The following is a 17423-nucleotide window of genomic DNA, read 5'->3' on the forward strand; positions in this document are numbered from 1 at the left end:
AAAGATGTCCAGAATTTGAAGAAATTAAGGGGGATCATGAATCTCAGCGTATACACAAATTAAGTAAAAATAAATCCACATCTGTAGTCATAGAGCAGTCAAATTGTCAAGCAGGATTCATAAAGTCTCAAAAGATTATTTGCAAAGGAATTTAAGAATGACGAAGGCTGTCAGCAACAGCAAATGGCAGAGAGCAATGGGACAGTCCCTTCCAAAGGCATAGGGATCCTAGAATTCTCTCATCAGCTGAAGTAAAATTCAATTAACAGTCAAAGGAAAAAATCAACCTACATTGACTAGGCGTTCACTACTCAAATAAATTTGCTGAGGGGACTAGTGAAAGATACTCTTTTGAAAGAAGAAAAAGAACCAGAGAAGAAAGGAGAGCTTCGAACTGGTTTTTGAAATACAGATACATAGCTGCATAAAGATGACTTCTAATTATCTCTTGACAGTAAAACATGCACCAAATTCTTAGGCTAACATGGTAAGTGGGGAAGGTGCAGATGCCGTTGGATTGATCCAGCAGGCTGAATCTTACGTCTGGGAGAAGAATAGACAACAGTGGGTGATTTTAGACTTCAGACAAATGTTTACATCTGACATTAAGTTTTCTAATATCCAAAAATGACACATTCCTGCACCAATGGGAATAGAAATTGATACGGCCACCTTGGAGAATAATTTGGTAGTTCCTAGGAAATTCAGTGACAAGCATATCCGTAATTTTCAGTTATGGCATGTGAAGCAACTTGCAGGAGTGGTTGTTTGTTTGTGTTTTCTTGTTTTTCCTTTGCCATGCTGGAGATTGCACTTAGGGCCTCATACATACTAGTCCAGTGCTGGGCCACTGTGCCCCAGCCCCTTCTGCAGCAGTATTTTTAACAGTGGATGTTTGCAACAACCTAATCTCCCATCTACAAGAATGTATAAATAATAGAGGTCCATTTAGAAAAGAGACTACTACACTGTACAACAATTAAAGTAAAAGACTGTAAATAAATGTCAATTGCCATGCTAAGTGAAAAAAGTGTAAAATATGTGATGTACAAAAAAAGAACAAAGTCTCACGGATACCATTCATTAATGCACATGTAAGAAGGTTAGATACAAGGATACTACAAAAGAAGGAAACAAAATATGAGTTTACAAACCCAAAGAGGCTTTCACTTCGGTGAGTTTTTTTTTTTTTTTTTTAATATTTTGAAGAAAATACTGCAAAAGTATTAAGGCCTTTTTTTCAGTTTTCCAGAGTGAAAAGATTCTCAGTATATGTATATTTGGAATTAAATAAATGACCTGACAAAAGGGGTAATTTAACTCAAATTCATAAGCAAGTTACTGAGAGATTAAGGCCTGGATCATCTCTCAAATGGCTCTTCTTGATTCTTTTTAAATCAGGGATAGTTGGATGTGAGAGATAATGAGAAGAAATAATTTTTATGATTCGAATTCTCCTTTTAGGAAAGAGAAAAAGGGCTAAAATACTAAAGAATTGATTTGGCCTCTGTCATTTTATTTGATAAGCTAACTGTGGCAGGCACATAGGGAGTTCATGTGCTCTTCTACTAGCAGGTGAGCTCATTTAGATTGGAATGAGACACCCAGGCTCTCAGATCACAGTTTAGTCTCAGGAACAGCAAGTCTAGGGCTGAGGTAACTTGGCAGCTTTGGTCAAGAAAACTGTGTGCTTGACACTCAGAATGTATATTGTTGCAACAGTATACATCTTGAAAGTTATCCAGATGCCCCTGGTTTTTAACAGTAAAAAGTGTATTTCTCTTTATTACTATATTTTTAAAATATCAAACATTTGATATGTTAAAAACTAGCCATACCAAGTGTAAGGGTGACACACAAGTATACCAGATATTTGTCTGGAAAAGCCAAGACCTCATCCTGCCTCATAGACCTGTCTCCTTCAGACAAGATCGGGCGCGTTCAGGGTGGTATGGCCGTAGACGACCTGTCTCCTTCAGATACACTCCTCATACAGTCAGAGTGAGCATTCATGGAGAAGTTAGCATAAGCCCAGCATTAAGTTAGGAAAGCAGAGGTGCTTACTGTGGACCTTCTAGCCTATGCTATTCTGTTGCAGCATAGCATGTGTTATAGCAGTGCTCCCAAAATACATGTTCACCTCCTGGCCAGGTAGAATTACAGCATTCGCATGGTTTGTCATTACTGACATGGTAAACCTGGGCACTCAAGATATGATGCCCACAAGGTCTGCTGCCCAGTCTGTACCTCTGCTGTTACACTGTAAATTAGAATCGCGTGCATAGGGTGAGTGTCCAGCAGGACTCAGTGGTACTGTGTGTTCTCTGCCTGTAGCTCACATTATAACTCATGTGCAGTGTTGGCTGGAAAGGCCTCTATACATGCGTGCATTTATTCCCCACATGAGAAAGAAAACGTTCATAAATATTTTTAAAAATGTGATATAAAGATGTGCACAAGAACTCTAGCACTCCTGGTGTTGATGTGTTGCTGGGTGTAGGAACAGGTGTGGCCTTCCCCAAAGCCACGTGAGGAGAGATTTTCAAGGCCAAAAGTGAAGATGAAAAGGGATCACCCTGTCTTGAAAGTTATGGAGAGGTCAGATAACATGTATGAATAATAGCAAAATTGAGGATTCCTGCCGGTCTTTGATCAGATCTTCAAGAATGCCAAGAGTTTATGTAGGTTTAAAGGGACAGATGACACACAGTTACATATCAACTTATCTTTAGTCAAGCAGGTTTAAATGTATTCTAAAATAAGATATGCAGAGCAGACAAATTGAAGAGGGTCAGAGGAAAACGGTATTGATTCTCTGTGTGGCACAGTAGTTCTGCTTGCAATTTTTTTAACCTTTTTACCTTAAAACTAGCATTCGCCCTGGCCATTAACTTTTGTGCCTACTACCTGTTCATAGCAGAGCTGATATAGAAAACCAAGTAAGTTCAAGGTAAATTTTCTCCTTACTTGTTTCTTAAATCTAAAGCACTTCAGATGAGGGCCATGATTCAGTAGTTCTTGAAATTATTATTATAGATCTCAGTGTATTTCTTAAAGGACTCAATTTTCCCAGTCTCCAAGCCAGAAAATGGAGATGGAGCAAAAAGCTAAGCTAGATGAAAGAAGAAAAGTAAGTAAGAAGGCTGTAGATGAATGCTAAAATCTTCCTTGTGTATAATAGATAAAGTTGAGTTTGATGATCTCGTTATCACCCTGTGCACTAACCACAAAATAACTTTATTATTAAAAACTGTACGTCTTCTTTTCCTAAAGTGGGTTCAGTTTTGAATAAATCAGTTGGAGTTGGTTGGCTTGTGTTTGGATCAGTTATAATGAACTGGCAAGGTAGAAAGGCAGTGGGAAATAGTGGTATGGTGTTATCTCACTCTCTGGAGTTGAGCAGGTTATATAAGGGGCCTGGCATCATGGAAAAATCCTACTTATTAATGGAAAATTTTATGAACTTTTTTTAAATCATGAAAGACTTTTGGGATGTAGACAAACTTCCAGGGAACACAAGTCAATTGTGACTCTGTATTCATTTTCTTTTTACAAATCAGAGGAGTAGTTTTAGTCATGATTCTCTAGAAAAATGAAATCTAGTAGCTCTTGATCTCAACAAACATTAATTTTTAAAGTGTATTTTAAATGATATTTCCTTATTGCAGTGACTCATGTGATAGAAATGGAAGTGTGAGGAAGTATTTAAAATGATTCCCTAAAGGGAACAAAAAGCCTGTTAAATGTAATTTAGCTGAAAAGTGAGTAGAAATTATGAACATTTTCATTTCCGTGTCATCCTATGGCCTGTTCAAGACAAGAATATAATAATCTAAGACTTCACAGAGTAATAGAAATCTAGTGATTGGGACTTCCCCTCCACAAATGTTAGCATTAGAATGCAAGTCAGAATGCAATTTTTAAAATAAAATGTGAATTGGACAGTTTTATCATTATATTGCAGAATCTCCTGCCAAGTGAGAACTACTGAGATCATTTTAAGTAAAGCTCTGCATTTATTACCATCATCTTTATCAGTAAATACTATATTACATTTTACATTATATAAGGGAGTATACTTGACATGGCCTCTCCCTGCATGTGGCAGACAGAATAACAGAAGATGTACAATAAGTATAACTGAACTAATTACTTAATTACTTAATAATAAGTATTACTTATATTAAATGTTTTTAATAATAAAGTTATTTTGTGGTTAGTGCACAGGGTGATAACGAGGTCATCAAACTCAACTTTATCTATTATGCACAAGTTAAGTAATACTTATTCTGAGTCTCCAGGGAAGGTAAGTAATTACTTGGGATGGGAAGTCTCCATCCCAAGTGCTCAGTCGTCTTCTTGTGCTGAAGCAGCCAGATAGGTAATGAATGAGCGTGGCTAAATAAAACTTTATACACTACAGTTCACAACGGGAAGTTCAAAAATAGGGCTGGGGTTCTTAGCTCAGTGGTTAGATCACTTGCTTAGCATCAAGTACAAGGCCCTAGACTCAATCCCCAGCACTAAAGGGAAAAAAAAAAAAAATATATATATATATATATATATACACACACACACATATATATATTTTTATATATATAAACTCAAAATATCAGGGGGTTTTGTTTTGTTTTTTGAAAGAGAGATTGCGTGCAATTAGAAAGTGAGAGGAAGGTTCATGAGAAGGTACCCTGTAAGATAGGTGGGTTTTTCTTAGCTGAACTGTGTATCAGCGTAATGACCTGGTCAAGCTGGATGAAAGGACTCTTGGAGTAAGCGTTGTGAATGAAACATGGGTTGGAGCTGTTGATCCTTGTCCGATGGCAGAAAAAATTCAAACTAAGGCATGTTTTCAGGAAAGTACTGCATCACCACTTACCTAGGAAACACTGTGTGGAAGGAGCGCACGTAGCAGGACTTTGAGAAAGTTCAGTGAGAAACTGTAAGAAGAGAGAGGAACATGCTGCGGAAAGCCATGTGTGGAAAGCCAGAACAATTAGCAGCTGATTTAATGAGAAATAACCAATGAAGTGAACGTTTGGAGCCTAGGAGACCAGGAGAGAATGGTGACTCTGAGTTGAGCTCAGAAACCAGGAGGAAGGCTAGGTCGGGCTTGAGTTTGAGGTAATTTGGAACACGCTAATGAAGTAGTCAGTAGGAGGGTACAAATGTGAGCCTAGAGTTAGGGAGAGGGTGGAGCTGGGAACGTGGATTCCTTAGGCATTTCCATGAAATAGGAATTGTGAGATTGGTGAAGCTGTTAAGAAATGCATCAATAAAGAGGCAGAAAGTAGAGAGGAGGTACTGAAACCCAGCAGGCAAAACCCTCTCTGGGGCTCTGCAGAAAATGGAGAAGCAAGAGAAGAGAGGAGGAGGGATAATCAGAGGAGACAGAGGCCCAGAGAGTGCAGTGGGGACCACAGAGGAAGACACTGCCTCTGAAGGGCGGGGAAATCCCATGGTGAGCTGGATGGTCTCCTCCCCAAGTGCTCAGTCCTCCTCTTCTTGTGCTGAAGCAGCCAGATAGGTAACGGATGAGCGTGGCTAAATAGAACTCTGTGCACAGAAGCACGTGACAAGTCCCATGGGCCTTGGAAGCCAGGGGCAGGAGGAGCCCCAAGAGGACGCTGGAAGTGAGTATGAGGAGGGCTGCTGGCCGGCACTGCTGAAAGTGGAGCAGAGTCAGCAGCATCAGAACTGAGAAGTGAGCCTTGCGCCAGGGCGGTGTAAGAACATTGAGAGGTTTTTTTTTTTTTTTTTTCACATAATGCTAACAGGAACCATTGCGCTGTCAAGTGTGTACAGACAGGAATTGGGGGCAGGGTGAGGGCAAGGCTTAGTCGGAACACCCGCACACAGACTGGCCTCCTGGGGAGCTGGCTTGAACCTTTGGACTTCACCATTGTTTGAGTCAGTCTTTATTTAATCATGGATATTTCTCTCCTCGTGTCTTGATACGGTAGAAAAATAAGTCATGTATCTGAACAGCTGGCACATATTCTGAAACCCAGTGAGCTCAGAATTTCAGTTGTCCGAGTATATGATGAAGAATATGCTTCCTAGCCCGTCGTGTAATATGACCCTGAGTTTTAACTGACCACTGCCTGAAGCCAGCAGGAAGTGACCTGAGAAGAAAAAGCAGGATTAGTTTTTAGAGAGTAGTAATACTAATGTCACTGCTGGGTCCCACATGTGCGTCTTTAGCCAGGTCCCCTGGCATACAAATCCTAATCATGTCATTCTGCTGTCAGGATCCTCTAATGATTTTCCTTCTTGTCTAGAACAAAACTCAGAATCAGTTCTCTGCATGCACTCCTCTCTCTGTCCGTACCCGCTTCTTTCTCCCTTCCTCGGCTGCAGATGCAGCCCCCGGCAGGTGCATGGGAAACACGCGCCCACCTCAAAGCCTTGGCACCTATTGTTTTCCTTGTTCCTCAGCACCCCACCGTCAGCTGCAACCCAGGAGAAATCAGCCCCCTCAAGCCCACGGCCTTTAGTTGCACTGGGGTGGCTGCTGAGATATTCTGAATTGATTATAAACATTGACCTTTCATGGTCATTTTGAATTTGGGGAACAACCAGAAGTCGCATGGTGCAAGATCTTATGAGTAAGGTGGATAAGGACATGCAGTGATGTTTTTATTTGACAGAAATTGGCATAAAAATTTTAAAACCATTCAGGACATTGAGGCAGCCATGAAAAGACACTCACAAAAGAAGACTTCCAAAACTGCTTCCAAAAGTCTCAAGAAAGATGGGACAAGTGTGTTCAAAGTGAGGAGTATTCTGATGGGGATTAATAACAATGTGGTTTTTTTAATATTCAGTGTACTTTTTATTATAGCTCACATTAGGGGATAATTGAAGAAAAACATGTTTTTCTTGCTTACAGGATAAAGCAGGATGACCCTGAGGTGCCCATGGTCAGGCAGTTACAAATGACATGGACCGGAAGCCATCCCATTTTGTTTGAAGCAAGAGCTGTGTTTTCATCCTAGAGAGGTTCTGTGACTCTCCTTTATCAGAGCAGTTTCTGCACTGAACATGATGGAGGATGCTCTGACTATTCCCCACACGTCTTCCCTTACGTATTCCTCCCCATGCATTCCCACGCCATTCCTCCACTCCCCTTCGTTCTAACATACAGCAGCTGCTCTTCCAGAAGCCAAGTTTTCTCTAATAGGACATAGGCTTTAGCTTTGACAGGGCGAACAAGTAGGACATCTGCAGGTAACAGGCAGTGTTGTCAGGCTAGAAGAGAGAGAAGACAGACCAACATCACCAGAACCACCGCCTGCCCAGCGGCCTCTCACTGCTTCCATCTGTGAGGGTCCCTTCCCCAACCCCCAGTGGGTGAAGGGAGAATCATCTACTACCTCCATGAGGGATTTGTTTTGTTTTGTTTTTCTTTGTCTTCCTTTCCTTTTGAGGTATTGGGATTGGATTCTGTGCCCTTTGCATGGCAGGTAAACACACTCCCCCCGAGTCACACTCCTCACCCGCATTCGTATTAGTCTGTTAAGTTTTAATGAATGTGCATAGATTGTTGTATAGCATTTATTTAACCAATGACTTAGGGAAAAACTTCCTTTCCTCTGTGAATAGCTAAGTGAGCAAATGATTTCTACCAAAGTTAGAAGAGTGATCACACTATAAACAGCACCCAGGTTGGGGCGGGGTGAAGGGATGACGAAATGCACATTGGTTCCACAGGACTGCATCAGTCCACCATTGTGTGGAGAGATACTCATCGTTAATTGGGTCTGTGAGGTGCAATGAGTAGCAAACAAATTGTCCTGCCTGAAGGGCAACAAGTTACAAGGCAGTCGACGTTGATATGTTCCAGTGTGTGTGTTGAAAAAAACAGATGAGCACAAGGATAAAATTTTCATGTTAAAATATGCCAAGTGCCAAATTGGATGAACTTCAAAGCAGTCAAGTACCAATGTATGACTGTAAAGTTTAAATCTGCTGTGTGGGATGAAAAGAACCAAATGCACGACATATGGCTTTGGGTGACCACATGCCTGGGAGGACCCACCCGAAGGAGCTCCACTCTCCTGAGCGGTCATGTCCACTTGATGGCCCCTGGGAGAAGAGCTTTGCCTGAGCAGGAGTGAAGGGGTGAAGAAGATATCTGTAACATGAGAACAGCTGTAAATGTATTTTGAATATTTTTAATTTAAAACTCTATAATGTCAAATGTGTTTATGTGCCTCTTATTTTCCTTTTTATGTTAATACCCCACTTAAGATTTTATCACTGAAGACAAGATTACCACTTGGGAAAAGAATCCACAAGAGTAGGGTAGCGTGACTATAATTGTAGCTGTAGTTGGTCCCCGTCATTGCTAGGAAGTATATGGAAGGAGCTAGGAATGTCACATACTTTGATTTTGCACTGCTAAGAAATCCCCCAAAATTTAGTAGAAGAAGACAGCAACTTTTATATCTGGTCATAGTTCTGTAGGTCAGAGTCTGAAATGGGTTTAGGCAGGGAACTTTCATGCTAGCCTCACCTGGGGTCCCTTACACATCTCAGGCTGGAGTGTGACTAGTTGGTCTCAAGACCTGGCTTCCAACTCAACAACATATCGCCCTCAGACTCTTCCAGGCTTCCTCACATAGTGACTGGCTTCTGAAAGCATCAAGAGAGAGGGGAAAGCCAATGTGCAAGTGCTTTTCAGCCTTTACTTGTGTCATATTTGTTAATGTAGCATTGACTCCATTAAATCATACAGTGAAACCCAGTCACGGGGAGAAGTGGCCACATACAGGATGGGTACTGGGCAAACGGGATACGTTGGGAGAATCTTTAGTGTAACAGTCTATCATAGATGGGTATTTGAAAGTTAGTAGGTTCAGCTTCAGGCTTGGGGATTTTGAAGTTGTCTTTCTGGGATTTTGTCCCCTGGAATGAAAGTCATGCAGAATTCCAGAATGCCTCCAATTCCTGGGTTTCCCAAAACTCTCTGACCCCTTTTTCATTTCAAAGAAATCAAATCTCAAGGGTAAATTATTTTCAGGTGTTTATAGATCATCTCCTGTGCTGGGGAACCAGCTTCTTCGTGTGTGGAGGGGAGAAGTTGCACAGGTAACCTTTATATTATCCCTAAATAAATATCATACACTTAGCCCTTTCTAAATGGGCTTAGATGCAGAAAGACTAATGGAGGTTAACTAGGGTAGATGTCCTTATTCCACATTTAATAAAAATAGAGTAGAATTATGCAAGTATGTAGATAAGCTAATCATCTGACCTAATCAGCAATGCAAATTTTAAAAAAGCCTTTCTAATTACTTCCTCAGCTTGGCTGAAGGTATGGGTAAAAAGAGCTTCCCAGCATGATGGTAGCAGATGTATTTCATAATATTTATTGAAAATATTGGAAAGAAATCCTCAGTTATGATGATCCTGAAAAGTACATCAAAAAGGATATCTTATTTAACATATTTTATACGTTCATTAAGATATAAACATAACATAATTTAGATAATCACGCTACAACAACTCCTACACAAGTTATTTAGAATATTTTGAACAGTTAGACTTGAACTTTCAGAGACAGATTGCTTCTTGGTTAACTGCCTGTTTTTTCCTTGAGTGAAATCACTTACCCATAAGAATTTCAGTTGTCTTGGGCAAAATGGCACCACCAGAATATTCTCTCTTTTTGGCTATTTGTTGCTTTGATATCTTGGCAAATATGTCTTAGTGTACAGTGTTTCACCAACTTAAATGTTACATTGTTGACATTTCCAGACATATGTAACACCACACAGTATGGGATTTGGAAGCCTAGATAGATCTGGTGTTCATTTTCTTGGCTGGCTTTGAATAATTATGAACGGCTGTTAAATGAATCATTCTAGAACAAGATTGCTCAAAAAGAACTATGAATTCCTGGCTGAAAAGATTCTGTATCCCTCCCGAGTCCTGTAATGATTATTCTTTACCATCCGTTCTTCAAGTTACTCCATATCTTTCCTGTACAGATGATGTTTCAGATAACAACAGACCACATATACAACAGTGGTTGTGTAAGACGATACTACCTACTGCCTTCCTAGCCATCTTCGTTTGTGTAAGCACGCTCTATAATGATCACAGAACAACACATTTCTCTACCCACATTGCTCTACACGATGTATGACTGTGTATTCCTTTTGTGTTTGAGCTATTTTCTGTTACCTGTAGCCAAAATAAACCTTAAGTGATACGGTTCCTTCAATGCCATTCGAGTGGCTGCATAGCGAAGCTGTGATCTCAGTTGGTCGCAGAACTGCAGCCCTGCAGTTTATCTAACAACTCCTTTCTGGGGCATCTTCTCTAGAGCTCAGATGGGAAATAAACAGTCTTTGTCCCACAGTGTGTGCTACAGAGCAAACATTCAAAAGCTTCTAATGACTGTTACTTCATAATTCTTGGCGTCTGAGGAAGTGGATGCCGTATTTGAAGAAATCATGAATACAGAGTCACCTGACAAGCGCATTATTTTATTTGGGACATGGCCAGAAAATATGGATGATCCAATGTATGACTTCATTTCTTTGTTAGTGACTTTGAAACCAGGGCCTAGTTATGCAATTGCTGGTAGGTATGTTGTACAATATTTGACAATATCTTGATCTCTTGCCACTAGATGCCATCAGCTTCCTTCGCTCTCCCAGCAAGTTACGACAAAGTAGATGTCTTCAGATAGTGCCAGAATCTCCTAGAGGGCAGATTTGCCCTCATTTGAAGACTACCACTTTATATTGTTTGAATTATTTTAATTCAACCAACATTTACCAAGTACTTCCATTGTGAAAAACACATTTTAATTTATAGTTACTTACAGGTAAAATGTATGTCAGATATACTAGTACATATAGTACCAAGTCCAACAGATACCGGTTCCTAACCAACTTCAGTTAGAAATATGTTTAAACTCTCTAGGTAGGGAGCTGGGGATTTAGCTCAGTGGCACAGCGCCTGCCTGGCAAGCGCAACATCGTGAGTTTGATTCCAGGTACCAGAAAAAAAAAACAAACAAAACAAAACAAAACAAAACAGAAAACTCTCTAGGTATAGGGTTTTTATTTTTTAGGGTATTGTAAATATTGTGTGTAATCATAAGGCATTGCCTTTTTGTAGGTTAAAAAATGGTGAACTATCAGCATTTCCATGTGATTCTATCTAAGGTATAATTTACAGTAGCAAATGATTGGAGGAAAAAAGAAAGGTACCTTTTTTCCAAAATCTAAATGTTGTTCTGACCATGATTTTAAATATGTTTGTACCCAAATGTCATTGTAACCATTATTTATGCTATATTTTGCTTTCTTTTGCAAGCAGTAGTGGTTTTAGAGATCTTATGTAGACACCTTTAAGCAACATCAATCTGGGCTAAATCTGTGTGAATGAAAATCATGTATTTTAATAACAATTTTGTAGCCAAGGCAGAACTTCTAATTGAGGAGGGATGCTTATTTCATGCTCGGGGTGAGAGAGCCAAGAGAAACTGTAGGCAGTGCTTTGTAAAGGTGTTCAGAGAGAAAACGTGGTAGAAATCAAATCTAATTTAAAAATATATTTTAACATATTGCTTGTTGACAGTAAAGCTCTTCCTGGAGGATTTCATGGTTCTGGTCAGCGGGGTCAGGGCTTCAGTTTCTTGCTTTGGCAAGTTCATGGTTGGAGGAGAACCATATCTGAAAGCGCCTTTTTGGCAAATGAAATACAAATGGAGGTCAAGAGCACGTTTTAGATATAAAACATATGAACATAAGCACCTCTGCCGTTGTATGCACTCCGATCTGCACTTGCAGCAGTGATGAGCCGCTAAATGACAGTTCACTGAAGTATGAAAGATAACTACAGCTCATTTTGGTCATTTCAACCTTCTTCTTTTTCAAACTTATTACAAGAATGTTCAGCAAGTAATACCTCCTCTGCCTCATGCTCTCTACCTTCCAGAGGAAATGCTCATAAGCAGTGTGCATCAGCCAGAATCCTGGCAGCAAAAACGAGGAGGAGGAGAAACCAGAGGGTGGGACGTTAACTAATGAGCTACTAAATCAACTTTCAAGCCCCTAGGAATTTGTAATATTGTAGGTATTATACTTTCTCTCCTATAGTCATTCCTGAAACTCTTGGAGGCAGATATAGGCTTTGTGAGTCAAATGAACAAGGGAGAAAGAGTCCGTGCGTACTCAGTACATAAATACCTAGCTGCCACTAGTTCCTGTAATGTCTAGAGAATTCCATTTGTGTGATATGCACAGAAGAGATACTCCGTGCTTGATGTTGGTCCAGGACAAGGTTAACTTCTGCACACTAATTTTAATTCATTATATATGCCTTTTTTTCCTAGCACAAATGGACCCCCGAGGCCTATCTCCCAGACAAAGTAAAAGTGACAGTGATGATGATGACCTGCCAAATGTGACCTTAGATAGCGTTAATGAAACTGGATCTACGGCCCTTTCCATAGCCAGAGCAGTACAAGAGTAAGTATCACATTCTCAGGATGAAATAAGAATTGCCACGGTGACCAGTGGATAATGGGAACTGCCACATCTCCAGTTCCCCAAACGTGTCATTCTAGCTCGTAAATGGCACACATGGCTGCATCTTTCCGTTCAGCCTGTGCTCTTCGGGAGCAGATTAGGGTGAAGAATGCAGTGTCTTAAAAGAGATGGAAGCCTGTGTCCTGACTAGATGTAAGACCTCCTTGCGTCTTTCCTGCTATCTTCTGCACCTTACTGAACGCTGATGGAAAAAAAAAAATTGTCCTTTTTTAATATCATTCTCCTATTATCATCATTATTTTTCATATACAAAATCAACAGAAATAAAATACAGCAAGTATCATCTTATTTTGAAAGGAAATTGCAAAATCGCATTTTGGAAGGTTTAAATTTGGAATATGTTAGTCCTTTGAAATACAGGAATCATATGTTATTTCTAAAGAAAATTTTTTTCTCTTTTCCTTTCACCCACCACATAGGTCTAGGTTTCAACCCTTATTCGTGGAAAATAGCTACTGTTCTATCATTGTCACCTCTCTGTCTAGAATTGCACATGTGTTAGTTCATGTCTGTCTTTTGGCAGAATATTTTTTCAGCTTTATTGAGGTATAATTCACAAATTGTATACATTCATGTGTACAACGTGCTGATTTGATACATATACATACTGTGAAATGATTACCATGATCAAGTTAATTAATATGTGCATCACTTCACATAATGATCTTTTGTTGTGGTTTTTGCTGAAATATTTAAGATCTACTTCTTAACAGATTTCAAGAATACAGAAAGTTATTACTTATCTTAGTCACCATGAGATATATTAGCTCCTCAGAGACCCACTCCAGAGGTGGCTTAGAATAAGGCAGTGTGACCCGTCCTTAGCGTCATTCTTCCTAAATATTCTGCTTTCTTAGCTTTTCCTTATCATCCCTGACACTCTGCTGGTGGCGGAAAAATGAAATGCTAGACCACAAGTTAAGTATTTCAGTTGAAACTCTTCTGCCCTTCCCCGGCTGGATTAGTGTTACCTCATGCACAAACATTATAGTTTAAATTTTTATTTTGGTATTTTGTTTAAATGACATACGTGTATATAGCATAAACCTTCATGTGCTAGAGATTTTCCCCTAAATGTGTAGTATTGTACATTTTTCTGTTTTTTTAAATGAACTTCTACTAAAATTTGGGCTGTTAAAAAATGTCTTGATTTGAAATGTAAAGGCTGTTAGCCAAAATGTACTTTCTCCCCAGATACTCAGATGTATCTGTGTCTTTAACGAACATTGCGTGGTGACTGGAACAGTAACGTGAGGCCACCTCAATTTCTAGACTCACGTAGGGAGGGCCCTGAATTGTACCACCTGCACAAATACACGAAATCTGTGTGCTTGAACTGATCGTTTCCACCATTTTCATTGGTTAACTTGATTCTTATGCATCAGTTTGGCATCAGTGAATTCAGATTCGCTGGAAGAAGCAGCTAAAAAGATACTCACAGATGGGCTCTCCTCTTATTTCAATTTTATAGATACTGTTCATGTCAGAAGTCATGTATTCAGTGATTCTGACAAGGCCAACTTCTAGCAGTTCATAGAACATCTGCTTTGTTTTGGTCTCATTTTTTTCCCTTGATGTTAAAATAGGGTCATTACTCTTCACAACTTGACAGACATAATTAGGAAATAACTGTCTAGAGAAATGGGGGTAAAGGCACATGACTGGAGCAAATTATTATAATTGACTCAAATCCTAGACAAAAATAATAATAATATTTTTTAAATAGGTAGAGTTTAGTTTTATTACCCAAAACCTCTAGCTGCTCTATCCTGCTTTTACTTTCTCTTAATTCCAAGCATGCATAATCCTTATTTTTTAATGCACATGGAATAATCAAGTTCTACTAAACTGAAGTATAAGGGAATGATAACTGAAAGAAGCTCCCCTTCCCTCCCCCCCTCCCCCGCCGAGGAACTTCTGTCTTACCAGAATCAAGATAAAAGAATAAAGACAGAGCTAGAGATAGAGTAATGTCAGCCAGAGTGAAGTGGAGAAAGGCCATGTGGAGGGCAGAGAATGGAAATCTAAGATGTTCCCATTTCCCAGGACAAGTCCTTTCACAATCGGTGAATATAAATGTCTGAGTCACTCATTCCATAGCTGCCTGGCCTGCTATCTCTGATCTTGATTATAATTCTCAGAAGGGAACAAATACAACCTAAATTAGTAGCATTACTAATTTCCATTGTGAGTAATGTTACTGATAACTGCACCTGTTAAAACAATATTCTTTATAAATGGCTTTTTTTGGTCAGTTACACTTAAGCTAATCGAAACATGTAAATGTCTTCATCTCCTATTTTTATCATATGGCTTATGTGACATGTTCCTCATCTTGAAGACAAACAACTTGTGAGTTTTTGAAAATGAGTACTTTTACCATCAGTGCTTTTATCATTTAAATACTGTTTGGAAGAACCAATGTGGTAGCAAATTAGACACAGTAACTTCCCTTGGAGGTAGTTCAAGCATCATGATTCTTAATTTTAAAAATTGTGCTTCATGATCAAAGCAAGTCAGAAGTCTTGCTTCTTTGTGTGTGTTTCTTATTCTGAAGCTGCTAAATAGTTAACACTCCTTTTGTTTCCCTTAATTTCCTTTTGATGATTGTGTTAATGCCTCTGAAGCATAGTAGAGAAGGTACTAGAGATGAGAAGAGAAAACAGAAACTGTTACTGAAAGCATACTTCTGGCAGGTCCTATGAGAACTCATAGTCTTCGTTTAATTTTCCCTATGGCACTGTTTCCATCCTGCAGATAAAGAAACAGGAATGCAGAGAGCTTTATTCTGCCCTTTGGAGGTTGTACAGCAAGTAACTAGCAGAGTTCATACTCAAACTCAAGTTTGCCGACCTGCAGTCCTTCGTGAAAGGGTATTAACAATGCCCTGATCTTGTGTTATGGCTGTAAAAATCTCTGTACCATAGCTATCTAAAATGAGTGTGTTTTTGAGCCTTGAACCTCAGTAAACATATACTTGTGTGACATAATTATAGACTTCCTAATATTTAAACTGATTTTTACTTCAAAAATAATCTGGCAAAGGAGAAAAAATTCTGTTAGATACATTCTCAGAAATGTTTTTTTAGAGAAGGAGTTAGCAGTAGGTTATGGTGGTAGGTGCCTGTAATCCCAGGACTCTTTGGAGGCGGAGGCAAAAAGATTGTAAGTTCCAGTCCAGCCTGAATAGCTTAGTGACTTAGCAAGACGGCCTCAAAATTACAAATCAAAAAAGGTCTGGGGATATAGCTCAGTGCAGAGGCCCTGGGGTCAATCCCCAACATCGCTGCCACCAAAAAAAAAAAAAAAAAAAATTAGCTTCTATAAATTGAAATATGAAGAAATTAATATAATACATTAATACAAACATTAATATAATGTAAAATATGAGTGCTCATTAGGTAAGCTTGTATACTACTTACTGTTTTCATGGCTTTTTGAAATATTGCTGGGAAAATGTGATTTCAAGTGTGATTTAATGTAACCTTTATTGTGACACTTCCAGGCCCCCAAATGAACATTCTTTTTAGAATTGCTTTCTGCCTAGCTGTAAAAGAAAATGTTGTCTGAGGGTTGAAAGGATGCTGTGATCTTGTTTTCATGCCTTGGCTGATAGATTTGAGCATGTTTGGGTTATGTCTCTTTTTTTACTGATAAGACTGAGCTGATTGTGCTCTGAGGAAAAGTCGGAGGGTTTCATGTATCTGTTCTCTAAAATATGTAACGGGCTCCTCTAAAATGCTTCCCACGCTGTTGGCACATTAAGAGGTTATATTTTCCTTTAATAATCCTAGTGGGGTTGGGACATTTTCAGAACCCCATCACGTCCTTCATAGAAATACCTTTTGTCTGTGACGTGTAAGTCTCTAATAGTGACTAAACACTGTCCCTGCTGTAATAGGAATCAGGAAGGGCATTCACACTGGCCAAGGTCTTATTTTTTAAAGGAGGTCAGAGAAAGCCCTGATTTACTGTGAATGATTTCAGATAAAATCTAAAGTGTGTGCTTGGCTGTCATCAACCCAACAGTCTAATGTACCTGAAAAAATTAAAAACAGTGGTGACTTCATTAATTCAGTCCCTGGGTATTTAAGATCAAACAGAGATGATACACCCACTCAGTCTCCCTTACCTGTGCTGGTTGGACCCTTTGTAAGATGGTGTTATGATTAAAAGTAGTCATTTAATACCCGAATCATTAGATGAGTTACCAAATTAGGTCATGTCTTTGTTAAGTCACTCATTCATTGAAGCCTATATTACATGCTGGAGACACAGAATGAAGGGCCCACAGTTCCTGTCCACAGGGGGCTCATTCTCAAAGTATGTGGGATGATTGGAAGTCCGCTGGGATAACAGCCTAAGGTGCAGCTCTAGAACAGTCCAGTGGGAACAGAGGAGAGCATCGGCATGAGGAGCAGGCGCAGAAGTTCATAATGCCTGCTGCTACAGTGAGTGAGGAGAAGCTGTTTGGAGAGGGAGGTGGACTTCAGCCGGAGGATGGACTTCTGCAGACAGCAGGGAGCCACCAGTGGGTTTTAAGCAGTGGTTAGCTTTGTGCTATACAGATTTAGGCATAGGGAAGCTGGGTGCTATTGCAAAGGCTGAACACTGTACATCCCAAAAATTGCCGTTCATGTCATCTTGGATATGAATAGTACAGCCTACCTGTCCACAGCATCCACGGTTGGACCCAGGAGCTTGTGGTACAAGCTTGCGTATGTATGACGTAAGCATAGGACATTGTTATACATGGAGCTGCTCAGAGTTCAGATAATATGCTAGGCTTCTCTGTACCTCCAGGCTAGCACGGTGCCTGGTCAGGCCCTGTTTTTAAACACTAGGAAAACA

The 17423-nt window shown here is 39.6% G+C and overlaps 1 protein-coding gene across 4 annotated transcripts in view; it reads left to right on the forward strand.

Moving 5' to 3' along the window:
• Klf12 (Kruppel-like factor 12) overlaps positions 1–17423 on the forward strand; it is a 411890-nt gene that overhangs the window by 293221 nt on the left and 101246 nt on the right. For all 4 annotated transcript variants that reach the window (XM_005374183.1, XM_013516598.1, XM_013516591.1 and 1 more), the window contains one exon: positions 12356–12491. In XM_005374183.1, the coding sequence (XP_005374240.1) occupies positions 12356–12491 (136 nt within the window). The remainder of the gene's footprint in view (positions 1–12355; positions 12492–17423) is intronic.

This window comes from Chinchilla lanigera, unplaced genomic scaffold, assembly GCF_000276665.1.
Source record: "Chinchilla lanigera isolate Chin_1 unplaced genomic scaffold, ChiLan1.0 scaffold00003, whole genome shotgun sequence".
Taxonomy (NCBI): domain Eukaryota; kingdom Metazoa; phylum Chordata; class Mammalia; order Rodentia; family Chinchillidae; genus Chinchilla; species Chinchilla lanigera.